This window comes from Triturus cristatus, chromosome 8, assembly GCF_964204655.1.
Source record: "Triturus cristatus chromosome 8, aTriCri1.1, whole genome shotgun sequence".
NCBI classification, from domain to species: Eukaryota; Metazoa; Chordata; class Amphibia; order Caudata; family Salamandridae; genus Triturus; species Triturus cristatus.
In genome coordinates this window covers 461,094,014-461,112,322 of record NC_140591.1, presented here as the reverse complement: position 1 = coordinate 461,112,322, position 18,309 = coordinate 461,094,014, and the positions used below count along the sequence as shown (strand labels likewise).

General features: G+C 42.3%; 1 protein-coding gene across 3 annotated transcripts in view; it reads left to right on the top strand.

Annotated features, from left to right (window-relative positions):
* CAB39L (calcium binding protein 39 like) overlaps positions 1-18,309 on the top strand; it is a 757,003-nt gene that overhangs the window by 575,657 nt on the left and 163,037 nt on the right. For all 3 annotated transcript variants that reach the window (XM_085621896.1, XM_085621898.1, XM_085621897.1), the window contains one exon: positions 4,865-5,033. In XM_085621896.1, coding sequence (XP_085478022.1) covers positions 4,865-5,033 — 169 coding nt within the window. The remainder of the gene's footprint in view (positions 1-4,864; positions 5,034-18,309) is intronic.

The following is an 18,309-nucleotide window of genomic DNA, read 5'->3' as shown; positions in this document are numbered from 1 at the left end:
TGGGAAAATTCAGGCAGTGGCAGTGTTAGATGGTCAAAAGGCAGCAACTGGATCAGGTTGGAACAAGCAGGAAGTGGAGGCAAGTGACAAGCTAGGGACCCAAGTGCCTACTGATGCAATCGCACTGCATCCTGCATTAAATGGGTCCTGGAGTGGGCCGGAAGAACGGTTAGTATGAAAACCTGGGCAGTAGCGGTGTGACGTGGTCAAAAAGCGTTAACTAGATCAGGCTGGAACAATCCGGAACTGGAGGCCACTGGCAAGCTATTTACCCAGGTCCCTTTTGATCAAGATGTTGGTATCTAAAATGTCTAACTGATCTAAGTAGTCCATAAAATCGATGACGTCAATTAAAATCCTCAAGTCATTAGGGTCGGGTGACATTGAAATAGCATCGCTGATATAAAACAGAGCTGGAACTGAGGTGGAGTTGATTTTAGGCATATCCTTTCTAGAGGATAGCAGACAGGCATTCAGCCCATTTATAAGCAAATGGAACTGGATGGGTGCCTGGACACAACCTTGACCCACACCTTGCTGCAAGTAAAAGGGATCGGTGCACTCTCCTCTGGGCCCATACCTTACAGAGGCACTTACCTCATAGTGTGAGTGTGGTGCCCGTAGGAAATCAACCAGGTAATTTTCAAACCCCAGGTCTAGCACAATTTTTTATAATTTACTATGATTTAGTCGGTCGAAAGCACTTCGTATATTCATAAAAGAGAGGTATAATGCCCCCCCTTTGACTCTCAAATATTTATTGAAAATCATATTAAGGTTAAGGCTTTGTTCTAGAGTGCCGAGCCCCTCTCTAAACCATATTGCACTGGAGAAATCACTTGTTTATGCCTAGCCCAGGTCTCAATTCTACTAAGGATGATACGTCCAATAATTGTCACTGTTGAATCTAGTAAAGACATTGACTTGTAACATTGAGGGCCTTGTCTACAGCCTTTCTTGTAAACAGGGATGATCACTGCAGTATGCCAGGAACTCAGGAGACCACTAATGGCAGCACAGTTTACTATGTTCGTGATAACAGGTACCCAGAACTCAAGATTCTATTTATCAAGATCCATCAGAACCCAATTAGTCCCAGGTGTCTTCCCAGAAGGGCTGGCGCTTATCACTACAGTCACCTCAGTTACATCAAATCTGATTTTCTTCCTAGGCAGTCAAGCAGGACCAAAAGGCGTTCCTGGAGGAAAACCTCGAGCCCTAGATGGATCGACTTGGTACTGACGTACGCCACTGGTGTGCCCTTCCGTTATCTCTTATGGGCAGGATGGCCCTTTTCAAAATGATGGCGTTGCCGTCCCTCCTATATGTTCTCCAGAACACCCTATACCCCCTGCCCCCGACAATTTTCAAGTGGGTAGCACAGAAGTTAGAACGCTGCTGTGTCAGGGTTGTTCTCCCATAAATTACAAAAGGGAGTGTTTAATGGAGGTCTAGCAGTTCCAGACATCAAGGTATACTATTGGGCTTCGCAACTACGAGTTATAAATGACTGGGTGTTCACAGACACCAATGAGCCGGCCTATAGAGCACACAGAGCTGTCGTGCAGGAAGGGAACTGTGAATCGCTCTTGTACTCCTGGAAAAATGTCCAGAGTGGCCGGCACATACTGGGGTGGTGGTAGAGTGTTTGAAGGAGGCCAATAGATTACTCGGCTGGATGGGGAAACTAACCAGTCGAACCCCATTGTGGGTGGACAATCCACTAAAAGAAGTGGCTGCCCTAAAAGGTTTCAGAAGATGGAAACTGATAGGCAATGAGTCCCTGGGGAATGTATGGAGGGGTGAGACTCTCCTGGCCTTCGAAGATCTACAACAGGAATATAATTTAAATCAGACGCAGAGCTACCATTACGTTGGACTAATGCATGCACTACGGAGCCACATCCAACGTGGTACCCCTGTCCCGGATCAGTCCCCATTAGAGGATAGGTTGTTACTTGATCCCATTCCTGAGAAAGCGACATCTACAATATACCGCAAACTGATAAACAACGTGCCAGACCCCCTGACGACCCTGCGAGAGGCATGGGCTAACGACCTGGGGAATATAGATGATGAGGAATGGCAGGAGGCAATACAGAGCCCAAGAGAGTTCGCAGTTCGCTCCAGATTTAGACTAGTACAACTTAAGATACTACATCGTCCCTATTATCCCCGTACGCACCTATATACCTGGGGCAGGGCACCAACAGCGTTGCACATCAGGGGTTGCCAGCAGGAGGGAACTTTCCTACATATTCTATGGGAATGTCCAGAAATTGCCTGGTACTGGCAGAAAGTCATAAACAGTATGTCTGAGGTGACAGGAGGGACGGTTCCAATGGACGCAAAATGGCGTCTTTTGATGATTAATGGGAACTCTGATTGGCCCAGACATGTCGGAATATGGTTGGCCTTTGCAGCTGGGATCGCCAAAAGAAACATTGTCAGAGGGTGGGGAGCGTCTTCGCCCCCGTCATTGGAAGAGTAGAAACGGGATCTTAACTGGTGCCAGCGGGCTGAAGACAGTGTATAAGAGTAGGGGAATGTGTTTAAAAAATGGGAGAAAGTATGGACACCATGGTGGCGACACAAAGCGACACTGGTGGAAGAGTGATATCCAACAGCTAAGACAGGGCGGAGTGGTGGATTGAAAGGATGAACCGGGCTAAGACATTTGTTTTTTTTTAAATAATATGTCATGTCATAAAAGTATACCTGGGGAGCCATTAACGATTTACAGTCTCCTATCTCTTGTACATATGATTGCTGTAATGCCCAAACCTCACCATGTTACAGACAGAAGTGATTCGTGTAAACTATGGTCTTTTGAGCAATGTTAATGAAAAGAGTTTTAAAAAAATAAAAAGGAAATCTGATTTTCAAAGGAAAAAATATTTGTGGTTCTAAGTAGCTACTATCTGTAGAGCCTGGCTAGAAATAAATAGATTTAAAGTGCTTTTTCCAGTGCTCCACACTAATTTTGGACCCTAACCCGTCGGTCAGGAATAGAGAAATGTTAGGTTGATTAATAAATTTCCAGAAACCTCTGGTATCCTTAATTGTGGTTGCTTCAACAAGCTTCTCCCACGTTTCAAGTTTAATTGTCTGCTTTCTGGGAGTAATGGCTTTTTTATATTCTGCTTGACAACCAGCCAGTTTCACCCTATCACATGGAACAGTTTTTTGTAGTGGCAGTATTGTAGTAAATGAGGTCTAACCAAGGTGCGTTTTTCCACTCTTTTCTCCCAGACTTTAGTTAGTGAATGTGCCCTTTCAAGCTCACAGTGGGCTGTCCCTTCAGTCCTCTTTCGTTGCAGGCCACCATTGTTAAGGAGGACTTCTTAATTGGCTGGCAGGCTCATATGGCTTTGCAATGCCTTTGGACAGAGTCAGAACAACGCATGCATATCAATATGCTAGAGTTAAAGGTTGTTTTCCTAGTTCTGAAGGTGCTCTTGCACTTCATCTCGTGGTGCATAGTGCAGATTCTTCCAGAAAATAGTACCACCATCCACTGCTTCAGTTGACCGGGCATATATGAGTTATAAGATCCTATGCTGGGAGGTTTAATAGTTGTGGCAGTAGGCTGGCGAGTGGAGTATTTTACAGGTGGCAGCCCATCAGGTGGAGTCTATTTGAATGTGAGGATAGACGCCTCCAGTCTTTTGTCATTGGAGTACCATGAGTGGGAGCTCCATCCCGATGTGGCGGACTTGAACTCCACCCATCTGGGATGTCCATATATAGACCTCTTTTCCAAAGCTCCTAAGAGGAAATGCTTTTCACCCTATACTACCTACCATGTGTTTCACTAGGTGATGCCTTCTGGCCCCAAGGATCACAGGAGCTGCTTTATTCAATCTTTATTTTTCTACTTTTGAAGGTCAGGGCAGCCCTGGACTGGCTCAGGAAGATTTGATACACAGATCTGTTGGAACTCTGAAGTCAACTCTTTATTCCCCTTCCACACAATAAATTTGCTTTTGTAGCAGTATGATTAGGTCCTCCACCGTAATCCTCAGATTCTTTGTCTGCATGCCTGATCGAGCATTGTCAATGAGAGATCTTCTACCTTCCAAGCAAGGTAGTGGATATTATCTTGACTAGCTGGCTAGATGGCAACTAACAAGTAGATCTATGAAGGCTGCTGGTTTAAGTTTGCTTCTTTGTGCTCGTCCACTGCTTTTAACCTTTCCCAAAGTCACCTTTTTGACATTTTGCTCTTGGTGATTAACTAGCAGAGCAAAGCTTGGAGGATTCAACTGTATAAGGTTATTTGAATGCTATTTCTGTGAAGTTATGCCTTCCTGGCCAGCCTTTTTTATTCAGACCACTCTTACTGTTGTCGCTCAATAAAGGCCTATTGTATACCTTCCTGCCCTAGCTCTTTGTTGTTCCACTGTAGGACTTTAACTTAGTTTTGACGTTTCTCATGGCATCACTATGTTTTCTTTGTAGTGATTGCTATACCCCGTGGGGTCAGCAAGTTGCAGGCCTTGTCTCATGGACCTCCATTCACTGTATTTTATGTAGACAACCTAGTTTTATGCACTTACCCATCCTTCCTGCCACAAGTTGTCTGCCTTCCACTTGGGTCAGTCTATCACCCTTCGTTTTTTAATTTCCTGCTCCTCGCCCTTCCAAGGAAGAGGCTGGAAATGATGCTGGTGCACCAGGCAATGCATATATAGGCCAGTGTCACATTCTGGATAGGCAAAGCAGCAGTTGGAGTAGCGTCTGCAGAGCTGCAGAGATTTAATATCCAATATATGTCCACTCCAGCAACACCTGTAACCAAAACCCGAAATATGACCTCTAAAGTTGTTTCTATGTCCTCATTGTTCTTTGTTTTTCTTTTTAGCTATGAAACTCCTCAGGTCGCTTCGCACTGTGGAATTATGTTGCGAGAATGCATTCGACATGAACCACTTGCAAAAATCATCTTGCACTCTGAACATTTCAGAGATTTCTTCAAGTATGTGGAGATGTCAACATTCGACATAGCTTCAGATGCATTTGCTACATTCAAGGTAAATTCTGCAATACTTTGTGGGTATCGTTAAAATGGTTACTTCTTTGCTACAGCCTTCTCAGATGTGTATGATGGCTTTTATTAAGAAGCCTGTTTTTTTGGCTGAAGGTGATTCACAAAACATGCAAAGAGTGAAAGAGACAGGGCTCCCTGCTAGACTTAAAAGTCAAAAATGGTGCCTTTGAAGGTCACCCGTCAATCAGATCAGCCTATAAACATCAAATCACCTCACATACATTCACCCAGTCTTGAAATCGCAGGGAACTCCACAGAATATTGAAATATCTAGATCTCCAAATTTAATACAAATGTTTTTCTTTTTCATCTGTTAACATTTAGCATAAATATCAATATGAAAACAAATACATGAGATCCATATGAATACAATAAAAAAAATGAAAAAGGAGAATAACTCATAAGAAATCACATTTGTCATAAAATCAAGTTAATTTGTAGGTATTCATGAGAATAACACTTTGCAGAAACTAATTTCTTTTCAAAATGTGATTCTATGTTCCCCAAATTTAACAAATTCTAACAGTCGATGTGTTTCAGTGGATTGTGTAGAATAAAGCCACCTTCTTCAGGACAACAAAAATATTCCTCTCTGATGAAGGTGATTCACAAACTCGGCCTTGGACGGACGAAGATATTTGTCTTGCCTTTCGTCTTGGAACAATGAACTTTACATTACTCAAAGTGCCTCTAGTTCCTGTAGCTATTCTAAGAATGGGCATGAGGGACTTTCCTCTTCAGTTCATATTGCATTGTTCTGACATGTGCACTGTACAGTGAGTGAGACTACACATCTTTTTGCTGGTTAGAAGGAGAGGCTGTGATCAAACCATTTAGGACAGTGGCTGAGCTGGGTTGTTTCACTGTTCACTTTCAATACTTTGTACCTTAAACATGTTGCATCTGCTGGCAAGGCACTTACTAAATCTAAGAGCCATGTAGTCACATAATTATTTTTACTGTATGCATCTTTATTGTTGTGTCAATCATGTGCTGATTATATCCGTCTCACCAAAATACAATTAGAAGATTATAAACTCCTAACCCTAAAGCCGATTTTGGATACAGTCCATTGGTTCATGCTAGTCACAGAAGTTTCAGATTGCAATTTTGGATGAGTCTGATTAAAGAAAAGATACAGTTCTGCACTCCAAAGACAAATGGCTGAGGCACTAATATTACTTTGAGATGCTTATAACTGTAGCGTTTTAATACATGCAAAAAAAGTCCAAAATAAAGGTTTTGTCTTCATGTTACGGGTTAAAGTGCTTGGAACATGAACACATGCATATGTAGTCAGGATAATGCCATTTGCCGAAGGTTCCGTAATAAAAATGGCGATGTCTTACCAGGAAGTAGGCAATTGGCTAGCAATGCGAAGGTCTAAGTCGAACATAGTTGATTGATCACTACATATTTTATTTTGTCTTTTTTCTGTTAAAGATCTCCTTCCGGCCTGCCCCGGTGGCAGGTTACTAAATACTCCTTGAAAGTCAGTGGGGCATATAGATATCAATCAATCAATCAAGTGGCTTGTAAAGCGCGACTACTCAGCCGTAAGGGTCTCAAGGCACTGGGGGTGGGGGGGGCATGGCAACTTCAGATCTGTTACAAGGCACTGTGTTTCTGTCTAAGAGCCAGGTCTTGAGGTCCTTCCTGAAGTAGTGCAGTGGTGGTGATTGCCTTAGGGGGGGAAGCCTTTGCTGCAAGGTAGGGGAAGGAACTACCCCCGGCCGCAGTCTTGCGGATATGTGGGATGGCGGCCAGGGCCAGGTGAATGGAGCGGAGGTTTCTGGTGGGTGCGTGGAACGAGAGGCTGTGATTGAGGTAAGCAGGTCCCGTGTCAAGTAGGGCTTTGAAGGCGTGTGTGAGGAGTTTGAAGGTGAGTCTTTTGTTGACTGGGAGCCAGTGTTGGTCTCTCAGGTGACTGGTGATGTGGCTGTGGCAGGGGATGTTGGATCAATTCTGGTGGCCGGGAGTTTCTCCACAGGTACAGAAATATTGCAAAGAATGCCCTATTTGTCAGAAGTTTAGCAGATACAAACCACCCAGAGTGCCTTTGATGCCCTTACCCATAATAGAAGTACCTTTTTCCAGAGTAAGAATGGACATAATTTGCCCTCTCTTGCCCTCTAGGACTGGATATCGGTATGTTTTAGTTCTTGTAGATTGTCACACGCTTTCCTGAAGCAATCGCTTTACGCAGTCCTAACACCATGAATGTGGCTAAAGCCATGATAGACATCTTTGCTAGGGTGGGTTACCCAAAAGAGATTTTGATGGACCAAGAGACCTTATTTGTTTCTAAATTGATGAGGCAAGTCTGTCATATGTTGGGTGTTACCCATATCTGCACTACAGCCTATTACCCCCAAACTGATGGCTTGGTGGAGCGATACAATGCCACCTTGAAAAATACCTTTAAAAAACTGTTGAACCTGGAAACGAGGTATTGGGAAGACAGGCTTCCCTTTAGCCTTATTTGCCATAAGAAGGAAGGTTCAAAGAAGTACAGGTTACACCCCATTTGAGCTTCTAAATGGGTGCCAACCAAGGTCTTTGTTGGATACGGCAAAAGTGAAATGGTAAACTAAGGGGACAATACTAAACCTTTGCCTGAGTATATAGCATGACTCCAGACCCATCTGGGTCAGATACGGAGCCTTGTAAAAGAGAACATGGAGCAGGCCCAAGCCCAACAAAAGGAACAATATGATTTTTAACAAAAACAAAGAGAGGGAATTTGTTGTGGGTGATCATGTTTTGATTATGATGCCATTGTCCGATCATAAACTGCTAGAATAATGGCAGTGCCCATTCAAAGTGTTAGCTAAGATAACTTCAGTCACCTATCGGATTGAACGGAATGCCTGCAGGAAAACCTCTCAAATTTACAATGCCAGTGTCCTGAAGAAATGGGAAGGCCATTTGCCAGTGTTGACGGGGTTGAAAGAGGAAGAGGGACCTAATTTCCTAAACAGCATAGATCCCAACTTGAAAACCCCTCTGAGACAGGAATAGATAAAACACCTCCAGAACCACGCCGGGGTCTTTTCTGCAAACCCGAATAGGACTACTGCCATTGAGCATGCTATTCGCACGCCCCCAAGGAAAGTGGTCAGGTTAAAGCCTTACCGCGTACAATGGGGGGTCATCAAGCCTTCCAGGGGATACTCATAAATAGCACTGAATAGTCCCGCCCACTATATATATGTGTGTGTGTATATATATATATATATATATATATATATATATATATATATATTCACTTAAAAAACCATAGGTTTCACACATGTTATAGTTAGCTGGGCATTTCACTCGTGAAAAACCATTGAAATTTCCACGTTCTAGTTAGTGCAGGCAACTATAACTCACGCGACCGCAATCCTCTGCTGATGATGTCAGATATTACATCACTGATGACATATGTGTTTTTCTGAAAAAAAAATATTTGTAATATATTTATAGCTAAAAATTAATGGAAGAAGACATGGGTAAATAAGTGTCTAAATACAGTATTAGCATCAACAGAGGATTGCGGTCGCGTGAGTTCTAGTTGCCTGCACTAACTATAACGTGGAAATTTCAATGGTTTTTCACGAGTGAAATGCCCAGCTAACTATAACATGTGTGAAACCTATGGTTTTTTAAGTGAATTTGCAAGGGTTTTTTAAATGCTAATTCCGAACTATAACGTGTGTGAAACCTATGGTTTTTTCAGTGAATTTGTACGGTTTTTTAAATGCTAATTTATGTATTTATTTATTTATTTTTTTAAAGTTTTTTTCACCGTGCGCGTGGTAGTTCGCGGAATTTTTCCGTTTCTACCGTGCGCGTACGCTACGCGCACTCCGTGATTTTTCGTAAAATAATTAAAATACATTTTTGCCCTTGGGGGTCCTTTTGGGACCCCCTGACCAAGGCTAGGGGGTCAGGAACTGTCCAGCCTGCCCCCTTTTCACGTTATCCACCTTTGTTTTTCACCCCCTCAGACTGCGAGAGACAAAATGGCGGCCGACACTTCCTGGTTTCGACCGATTCGAATGTTTACTAAGATCTAACAACCAATCAGAATCGCGCTCGCGCACGGCAGCGTGCGCGTACGGTAAGCTTACGGTACGCGCTCGGAGCGCGCCTATAGATATATATATTGATTTAAATGCTATTTTCTCAGGAAATACTGAACAGATTTACACCAGACCTGCAAAAGGCACATCCCTGACCTGAGGACTACCTCTCTGCCAAATTTCAAGTAATTCTGTTCAGCCGTTCGGGCTGCAGCTTGGACTAAAGGTCCTATGGAAAAATGCATGGGGAAAACGCGTTTTTGGACCCCCCCTTTTTCTCAGCCCCCGCTTGACGAATCCCCCCGAGACTTTCAGGGAAGGAGCGGAGCGGAGCGCCCCACCTATTTTGAAAATTTCGCGAGGATTCGTCAATCGGCGCCAAAGTTATTCAAAATAGAATGTTGCGGATTTCCTATGGAAACACGGTCCTAACTATAACTATCTACTGGCGACCGCCAGTAGATAATTATATATATATATATATATATATATATATATATATATATATATATATATATATATATATAATATATATATATATTCCATCTCAATCTGGCATAGAAATACGTGCACGTGATTCATAAACATAAACAAAAGACTATGATATCGTATCTCATAGCAATTGAATTACCTGTTGACATAAACAATATTAATCAATGGTAATTGTGCAAAGTGAAGTGAATTAAAATGCAACAAAATATGTATAGAGAACGCATCAATTTAGAATCCTATTTAACCCGAAACGCGTCGTCCTTGAAAAAGCTAGCGCACAAATAAAGTTCTTTTGTGCCGTTTCCTGGTGTGCTGTCCCTTCATTCCTGGAATTGTGTTTTGGAGTTAAGGAATCTATATATATATGCGCGCACGGTGAAAAATCTGAAGAAATTTTTTTTTATAAATACATAACTTAGCATTTAAAAAAGCGTACAAATTCACTGAAAAAACCATAGGTTTCACAAGCGTTATAATTACAAATTAGCATTTAAAAAACCTTGCAAATTCACTTAAAAAACCATAGGTTTCACACATGTTATAGTTAGCTGGACATTTCACTCGTAAAAAACCAATGAAATTCCCCCGTTATAGTTAGTGCAGACAACTATAACTCACGCGACCGCAATCCTCTGCTGATGACGTCAGATATTACATCACTGATGACATGTGTCTTTATGAAAAATAAATATTTGTAAGATATGTATAGCTAAAGATTAATGGAAGAAGACATGGGTAAATAAGTGTCTAAATACAGTGATATAATATCTGACGTCATCAGCAGAGGATTGCTGTCGCGTGAGTTATAGTTGCCTGCACTAACTATATCGGGGGAATTTCATTGTTTATTAAACGAGTGAAATGTCCAGCTAACTATAACATGTGTGAAACCTATGGTTTTTTAAGTGAATATATATATAGTTCCACGGGGGGCCTTCCCGACATTATCAGTACACTTAATCAAGCAAGATGTGCCGCTTTCTCTTCAAGCAGCCGTGTCAGTGAGCAAGGGCGATGATGCCTGAAACGTTTGACGAATTGATGGCTGTTTTAATTGAGCTGTGCTGTACGGAGTTTGTTGAAATGCTGCCTGCGAATAAATAAGTTATACAGGTCACGCCGGTGTGAGGCCTTCAAATGTTGGGTGCTTCTTTTGGTGGATTTATTAGGGCCTGCGCCAGGTCGAGAAGGCCCCCCTGCGGAACTGCGGGTCCAATGTTGCTGTTACTAAAGCGGCACAGGTGGAACGACGTGCTACGATTCGCCAGGCATAAGTCAGCATGCCAACAGCCTCGTAAGTTGCCCAGCGACCCACTGTGGTCTTTAAAAACTAGAAGAAGGATATGATAAAGCGGCACCCCAAATGGGTTTATTGTGTTAAAAAAAAAAAAAACTGCAAGAACCATAATGCACTTTGCGTAAACGCCCGTTGAGCGGGACATTATCAGTACACTTAATCAAGCAAGATGTGCCGCTTTCTCTTCAAGCAGCCGTGTCAGTGAGAAAGGGCGATGATGCCTGAAACGTTTGACGAATTGGTGGCTGTTTTAATTGAGCTGTGCTGTACGGAGTTTGTTGAAATGCTGCCTGCGAATAAATAAGTTATACAAGTCACGCCGGTGTGAGGCCTTCAAATGTTGGGTGCTTCTTTTGGTGGATTTATTACGGCCTGCGCCAGGTCGGGAAGGCCCCCCCGCGGAACTGCGGGTCCAATGTTGCTGTTACTAAAGCGGCACAGGTGGAACGACGTGCTACAATTCGGCAGGCATAAGTCAGCATGCCAACAGCCTCGTAAGTTGCCCAGCGACCCACTGTGGTCTTTAAAAACTATAAGAAGGAGATGATAAAGCGGCACCCCAAATGGGTTTATTGTGTAAAAAAAAAAACTGCAAGAACCATAATGCACTTTGCGTAAACGCCCGTTGGGCGGGACATTATCAGTGCACTTAATCAAGCAAGATGTGCCGCTTTCTCTTCAAGCAGCCGTGTCAGTGAGCAAGGGCGATGATGCCTGAAACGTTTGACGAATTGGTGGCTGTTTTAATTGAGCTGTGCTGTACGGAGTTTGTTAAAATGCTGCCTGAGAATAAATAAGTTATACAAGTCACGCCGGTGTGAGGCCTTCAAATGTTGGGTGCTTCTTTTGGTGGATATATATATATATATATATATCTGTCCCAAACATAATATCAGGGTCAAATATGGCAATGTTGCATTTTTCATTTGAAATATCCAGAAAAACTTATAAAATAACATTTTTATAACACAGAGAAAATGTACCTCCAGCTTGTTTATGAACATAGCCTTCATTTTCAAAGGAAAAAGCCAAGGTGATAGCAGGCAGATTAGCCTAGAAGGCTGCATATAGAATACCATAGCGGATACTCCCAGTAGAATGAGAAACATTTGCCACAAATGGGAACTCGATCAGAAATTCCTGGAGAACATCTTTCACCTGTGGGGCAAACCGAATCTGGACTTCTTCGCAACATCCCAGACCCGGAAATGTCGGTTCTACGCAAACTGGCATCCAGAACTGGGATGTGGGGAATGCGTTTTCGATCTCATGGTCCAGAATCTTTGCCTAATCCTTTCCTCCGATTCCTCTCCTCCCAAAAGTCCTACTGAAGATGAAAGTTGAACCATGCAGGATCATTCTCATAGCTTCAACCTGGCCATGCCAGCATTTGTTCATGGAGTTACTCCTCCTATCAGAGAAACATCACATTCGGCTGAAACCATTACCCTCTCTACAATGAGCCAGGGCCAAGTGCTGCACCCGGATCCCAAATCACTTCATTTGTCAGCATGGTTCCTGAATTCAGCGAATTTGCACATCTAAATATTCCACTGGAATGCAGGGACTCTTAGCCAGAGCTTGCACAGCCCGTACAGATAAGACTCTCTTCTCAAATGGAAACAATTTTGCATCTGGAGCCAAAGTGTTAAAATACATCCACTTACAGCTATACCGGAAGAAATCCTCTCTGATCTTCTGCACCTGGCCAAATCGGGTCTTGGTCATGCGACAATTAAAGTTCATATAGCAGCCATTTCCCGCTTCAGGTGAGCAGCCACATCACCATCATTATGGTCCAGCAGACCTGTCAAACAATAGGTCAAAGGATTATTAAGAGTCTTCCTGCCAGGGAGGCATCCGCCACCGGTTTGTCAACTGGACACTGTGCTTTCACCTCTCATGAAAGACCCCTTTGAGCCCATCCGCAAAGAGGTTATTAAATTTCTGTCCTGGAAAGCAGCTCTACTCTTAGCTTTAACATTAGCTAGAAGAGTTAGTGAGATACAGGCTCTCACCATTCAGGAACCTTTTCTTCAATTTAGGAATGATAGGGCAATTCTTTGAACAAACCTTAAATTTATTCTAACAGTCCCATCAGGCTTCCACCGCAATGAACCAGTAATTCTGAAAACCTTTCGTCCAGACTCTAAGATGCCAGCAGAAAGGGCAATACACTCTTTGGATGTCTAAAGGTGATTAAAGTTCTACCTAGATAAAAACAAAAAGCTTTTGCAGATCTAACCAACTATTTGTAGTGTTAAGCGCTTCAAGGAAAGGCTTATCCTCTCTCAAAGCAGAGCATAGCTACATGGGTATCCAGGGCCATTCAATTCTGTCACCAGAAAGCTGGTATACCATTGCACACAACGGTGCATGCTCAATATATAGCTATATATATGTTTCTATACCTCTGTGAATATATCTTAGATTTTATGATAAAATTTTCTATTCAACTGCTATTTAATTTGATTCAAGCATGTGAATCTATGAGAGATCTAATACTAGAGTTCGAAAAGAAGTTTCCTATCTGTAACTGTAGTTCTCCAGCTTTGAAATCTCTCATAAATTCACATGCAACCCACCCTTCTCCCCTGGGAAGCTCAACTTCTCTCTCAGTGGGTGTTTGTCAATGATTCAGGTTGCAACACACTACCCTTTGGAACACTCCTGTGAGAAGCTCCAGTCCCTCAGATTTTTAGAGCACTAGTGCAACCTGATTGGTTGTAACTTAAGTTTTGTCTCTGTTTTTTAAATGACGAGGATATGTTACTAAACTGAAGGGCCTATGGCCTTTTGTAGTCTATATGTAGCATGACACTGCTTTGCTGATTTGACGGGGAATGATTCAAACCTGTGAATCTATGAAGGATACCAATACTGGAGAACTACAGTTACAGGTAAGTAACTTAATTTCTCTCCTCTGGTTACCATAATACCCTCCTCATGCAGACATATGTCTGTTAAATATTCCCTTGTCTGTATATTCAGGTTGACATGCTGGGAATTATGATACCTTTCTATTATAGGTATTATTCTGAAGTCCAAAAGGTTGTTAAAGTCAACTGTATGAATACATTTATAGCCAGTAACAGATGTTTTACTTGTTATCTTAAAGTTGATTTGGCCGGTTGATCATATTCATTTGTCTTCCAATTAAATGACTTAGCCCCAAATTCATAAGCGTAGAGCTAACCATTCTCCCCATACTTGTAAGTTTCCTGTCTTTCCCAATCTGGAGGGAAGTTTCATCTGTTGATCCAGTGAGTCCCCCCCGAGGAGCTTTTCCGCTTTCCTTGTAGAGGTTATTGTTAAAATCGCCTGTCAGAACAACCTTAGCACCTGGGATTAAACATGTCAAAGTTTCAATCTCCTCTCAAAATATTGTCACTCTATTTCTGTCCCAGGCATCTGAGGAGGGATATAAACGATAATTAAGTCGAGTTGAATATTTGCATCATATTTTACCTATACTGCCAATATGTTTTTAGATTCTTAAGAAGTTCTGTAATTCAATTTTTCTGAGCTACCACGCAAAAATATTGCTAGTCTGCCACTAGGTCTCCCCCATATGCATTTTGTTGCTAGTATGTCCAGGGATATATAGTTTTGAAAAGTCAACTCTGTTATCTTCCACGTTTCCTGTAAACAAATGATATAATTTGAGTTTGAGAATATATATAAGTTCTGATAATGATTTATTGTTTGTCCATCCCAGCCTGTAATATTCCATGAACTAATCTGCAGCACGTTTTTACCCTGTTCTGCATCTCCTTTATCTGTATAAGGAATTTGGCCTTTGCGGAGTGTACAGATGTAAATTTCTAACTGGTCGTGATGAAAATTGGGTGGGTTTGTTCATATTACCAACAGGACCTATCATTATTGCTAGATTATTAGTATTCATTGGAATGTCATTTTTTGGCTACGGTACGTGCCAAAGTAATAGCAGTAAGGTAATTGTTTCTTCTTCTTCTTCAAGAAATATGAGTTTTTTTGGCTCCTCGTTTATAGCTTTATCCCCAGTCTGCCATTATATCAGCCTTTTCAAGTATCTTTGCGTAATGATACGGATTAGACCAGGTAAGGCATGTAGGGCTCCAAATCTGGGGAGCGATGCAGGACCCTCAAATGTTATGCCTATTCAGAATATCAGATGGGCCTTCTAATTCATAACTAGGACAGAAGTCAAGTTGTATATGGTTCACTATATGCTGGTCATTAAATGTCCAGGTGTCCCGAACCTCTTGATAAGTTTTTCTCGGGTTGTAGATTGCGCTATTCTGTAACATCTGACTGGGAGTTGCAACTACTCCTTTCTCGATTAGACTAAATGCACTACCTGTAAGTGAGATCTGTTCTTGATGATTAGAATCCATCCTCTGTGACTTCATTCCCTATGGGGACAGTCAAGGTGTTTGATGGAGATTTTACTTCCAGCTGTTTACGCAGGATGTTCAGTATTTCTAAGATTTCTTCCTTGATACCCTTTAATTCTGTTTCATCTCTGGTCCTTGCCTCATGTATGAGTGTGAAACCTCCCAAACAAATAGCATTGGTATCATTGTTATCGCAGCCTTTCCTAATACGAGGTGCAACCTGCTGGTCCACTTCAGAAGAGTGCTGGTTTGAAATGAAGGAAGTAGTAGCACCTCTTTCTATGTCAGGCAATATACTTGTAGTAGCTAGGAGAAGTATGTTGTTAGTAACAAGATTTTTTTCACTATGAGTATTTGCAGTACTGGCCTTTGTTGCAGAGGTACCAATATTTGCGGCTGATGCCGTAATGATATTCTTAGTCAGCTGCTACTCAAAAATCTGGTTGGCCATTGCCGCATATGACACTTGTATCAGATAGCACAGGATAGGTTTGTGGGGGGGGCAATACTGTCCCCTTCCTCCATCCTTAAGTTTGAACCTTTAGGTGCTTGATTAGGGGTTCAAACATGTGGTTGAGGTGGTGTTAGAGGATCCTTCTCTATTTGTTGATACACCTGATCAGTTGAGGCATGACCCTCATTTGACCCTTATGGTGAGCTATTCAATAAATTAGTTAGATTAGAGTAATCCAATGTATTACCCATATTATCCTTCAGGTTACTATCAGTGATTAGAGTGGAGTTTCCTGTTTGTACAACATCAACTCTTCCATATATAGACTCATCATCTGAGTCTACGGAAAGTCTTGGTTGTGATTGTTGTAATGGTTGTAATTATTGTAAGGTAGAGGAAGCATTAATTTGTGCAGTGACCAGAATTACATTTTCCATTTCTATTGCGTTAGTTTCTGTAGGTGGATTTACTGGCATTGCTAAGAGGTTTGTGTGTGTGTGTGTGTGTGTGTGTGTGTGTGTCCTGCCCAAAAAAGGACATGATGGAGTGTTAGGTTTTCTTAGCTTTTCCCTGTCCTTTGCTAGTAGTAGCCAGTTTTCCAGTCCTGCCCTGCTTTAATCAGTCAGTTAATGAGACCCCGTTGCTCTTACTGCTCCAGGAGGTGCCCAAAGGCATCGTGAATGGGGCCCCAACTTGTTATCACCCTTTAGTTTTTAGTTTTTCCTTCTGCATCTCAGCTCTGGGTCTAATGCCTTTTCCCTATATGGTTCTCTTAAGATAAGTGACTGTGCAAGTGGTACGCCCAGCTGTATGCCTTTTAAGGGTCTGTGAAAGCTTGGCACACAGAACTCACCTAGCTAATGACGGATTCATATACTTTAATGGCCGTAATTGTGCACCCACACTTTCACTTGTTCACTTACCAATTCTCCCTGCCGCCGCACCACCAAAAGGCATATGCACCGGAGGGCACCTTACAGAAGTCCAGTTTGATCAGTGTGCGCAGTATTAGCAATTTTGATATCCCTAGATGATTTTCACAGGGTCTCCTTGCGGAGCCATCACTTCTGCTGTGTACCCTATGTGACACTGCAGCTGAAGCCTGCTCTCCTGCAATCACAGAACTGCCCTGCTGCAAGCCCAGCCTCACACCTGCTCCCCGAGAGGGTGGGCACAGTGGTGCTGCCGGCCGCAGGGCAACAGAGCGGATGTGGTCTGCCGGCTAGATTGCCGACTTAGGGGCTGGATACCAGGGTTCGAGCCTCGGGGTCGCGTCCACATCCTGTGATTCTGGGCAAATCACTTAATCTCCCATGGCTGAACGTGTCTTTGTGTAACGTAACCAGTGCTCATGTAAAGCGCTCCAATACCTTCGGGTCGAGTTCGCTCTGTATAAATCTGCATTTAAAAAAACAGAGGCCATAAAGGCAGTAGGGGCATTTTAATTGACAGAAAAAGTCTTCCTGACTTGCAGTGATCTACCGGGGCTGCAGGGGAATGAAGAAAAGTAAGCCCAACCTTTCCTTAAGGTCTCTCAGTGTTTGAAGTCTCGCTCCAGTGCTCTGAGGTTGTCCGATCAGGTCAGGTCTGGCCTGTGGATGAGCACGAGCATGGGTCGCACAGCCCTGGGAGCAATAGGAGAAGAGGCAACTCTCTTTTCCCTGTCTGTGGCTGCAGATTTCAGGGTTCACAGTGTGTTGTCCTGATCAAACCGTAACCAGTTTCGCCTTAGTTACATGCTCATCAACCAGGTACAGCTTGTAAGTGAGCAAACAAGGGTTTGTATCTAAGCATCAGTAAAAGACAGACCTTTACAAGACCTGCAGGACTAGTGACCTGAATAATCTACTCGACCTAACTGTATTACGCTTTGACCCATAAACTGGTCTAAATTGTGTGATCCTAGGCAAATATTTTATTTTATCAAGTCACCTTTTTCTTCATTATTAAGTATGAGAGCACCTTCAAATATGTGAGTTCAACATGTCTGCTGTTGAAAACTCTTCTGTGTTATTTAATAGACTAAACTTGTGCACCAGGTATAATAGCATAAAAGGTACACAGTATTTTCATCAGGGCGGGGGCAGGACAGTTTCTAAGTTCATGTTTAAAAACTCACACTTTAATTAGTTATATTACCAAAGCTTGCTGTGGTAGTGCACTTCCATTTACCAACAGTACATTTCCATTGAAATGACCACAGACTTTCCCACCGACATGCAGTTTTTATTATACATCATTTACAAACGATAAAGGGGAAATTGGGGTTCAGCAAATATTTATCATTTGCACATCAGCAAGTAAAGTGTTTTGATCCTACTGAAATATTTCTTCATCACACATCAGAATTTTAAAAGGTGCTTACGCAACTACTGAAATAAATTTAGAAATATTTGTAAAGTTAATTTACATGGTATTTAAATGTTTTTTAGAAACAAAACTGGCATCCTATGCCCTTTCATTGCACACAGCATGATTGTCAGACAGTTCACTTTACTTTTCTTTCTCTGACTGCAAAGTTGGAGGATTCTGTAAACAGATCTCCACATAAGCTGACATCTGACCTCTGT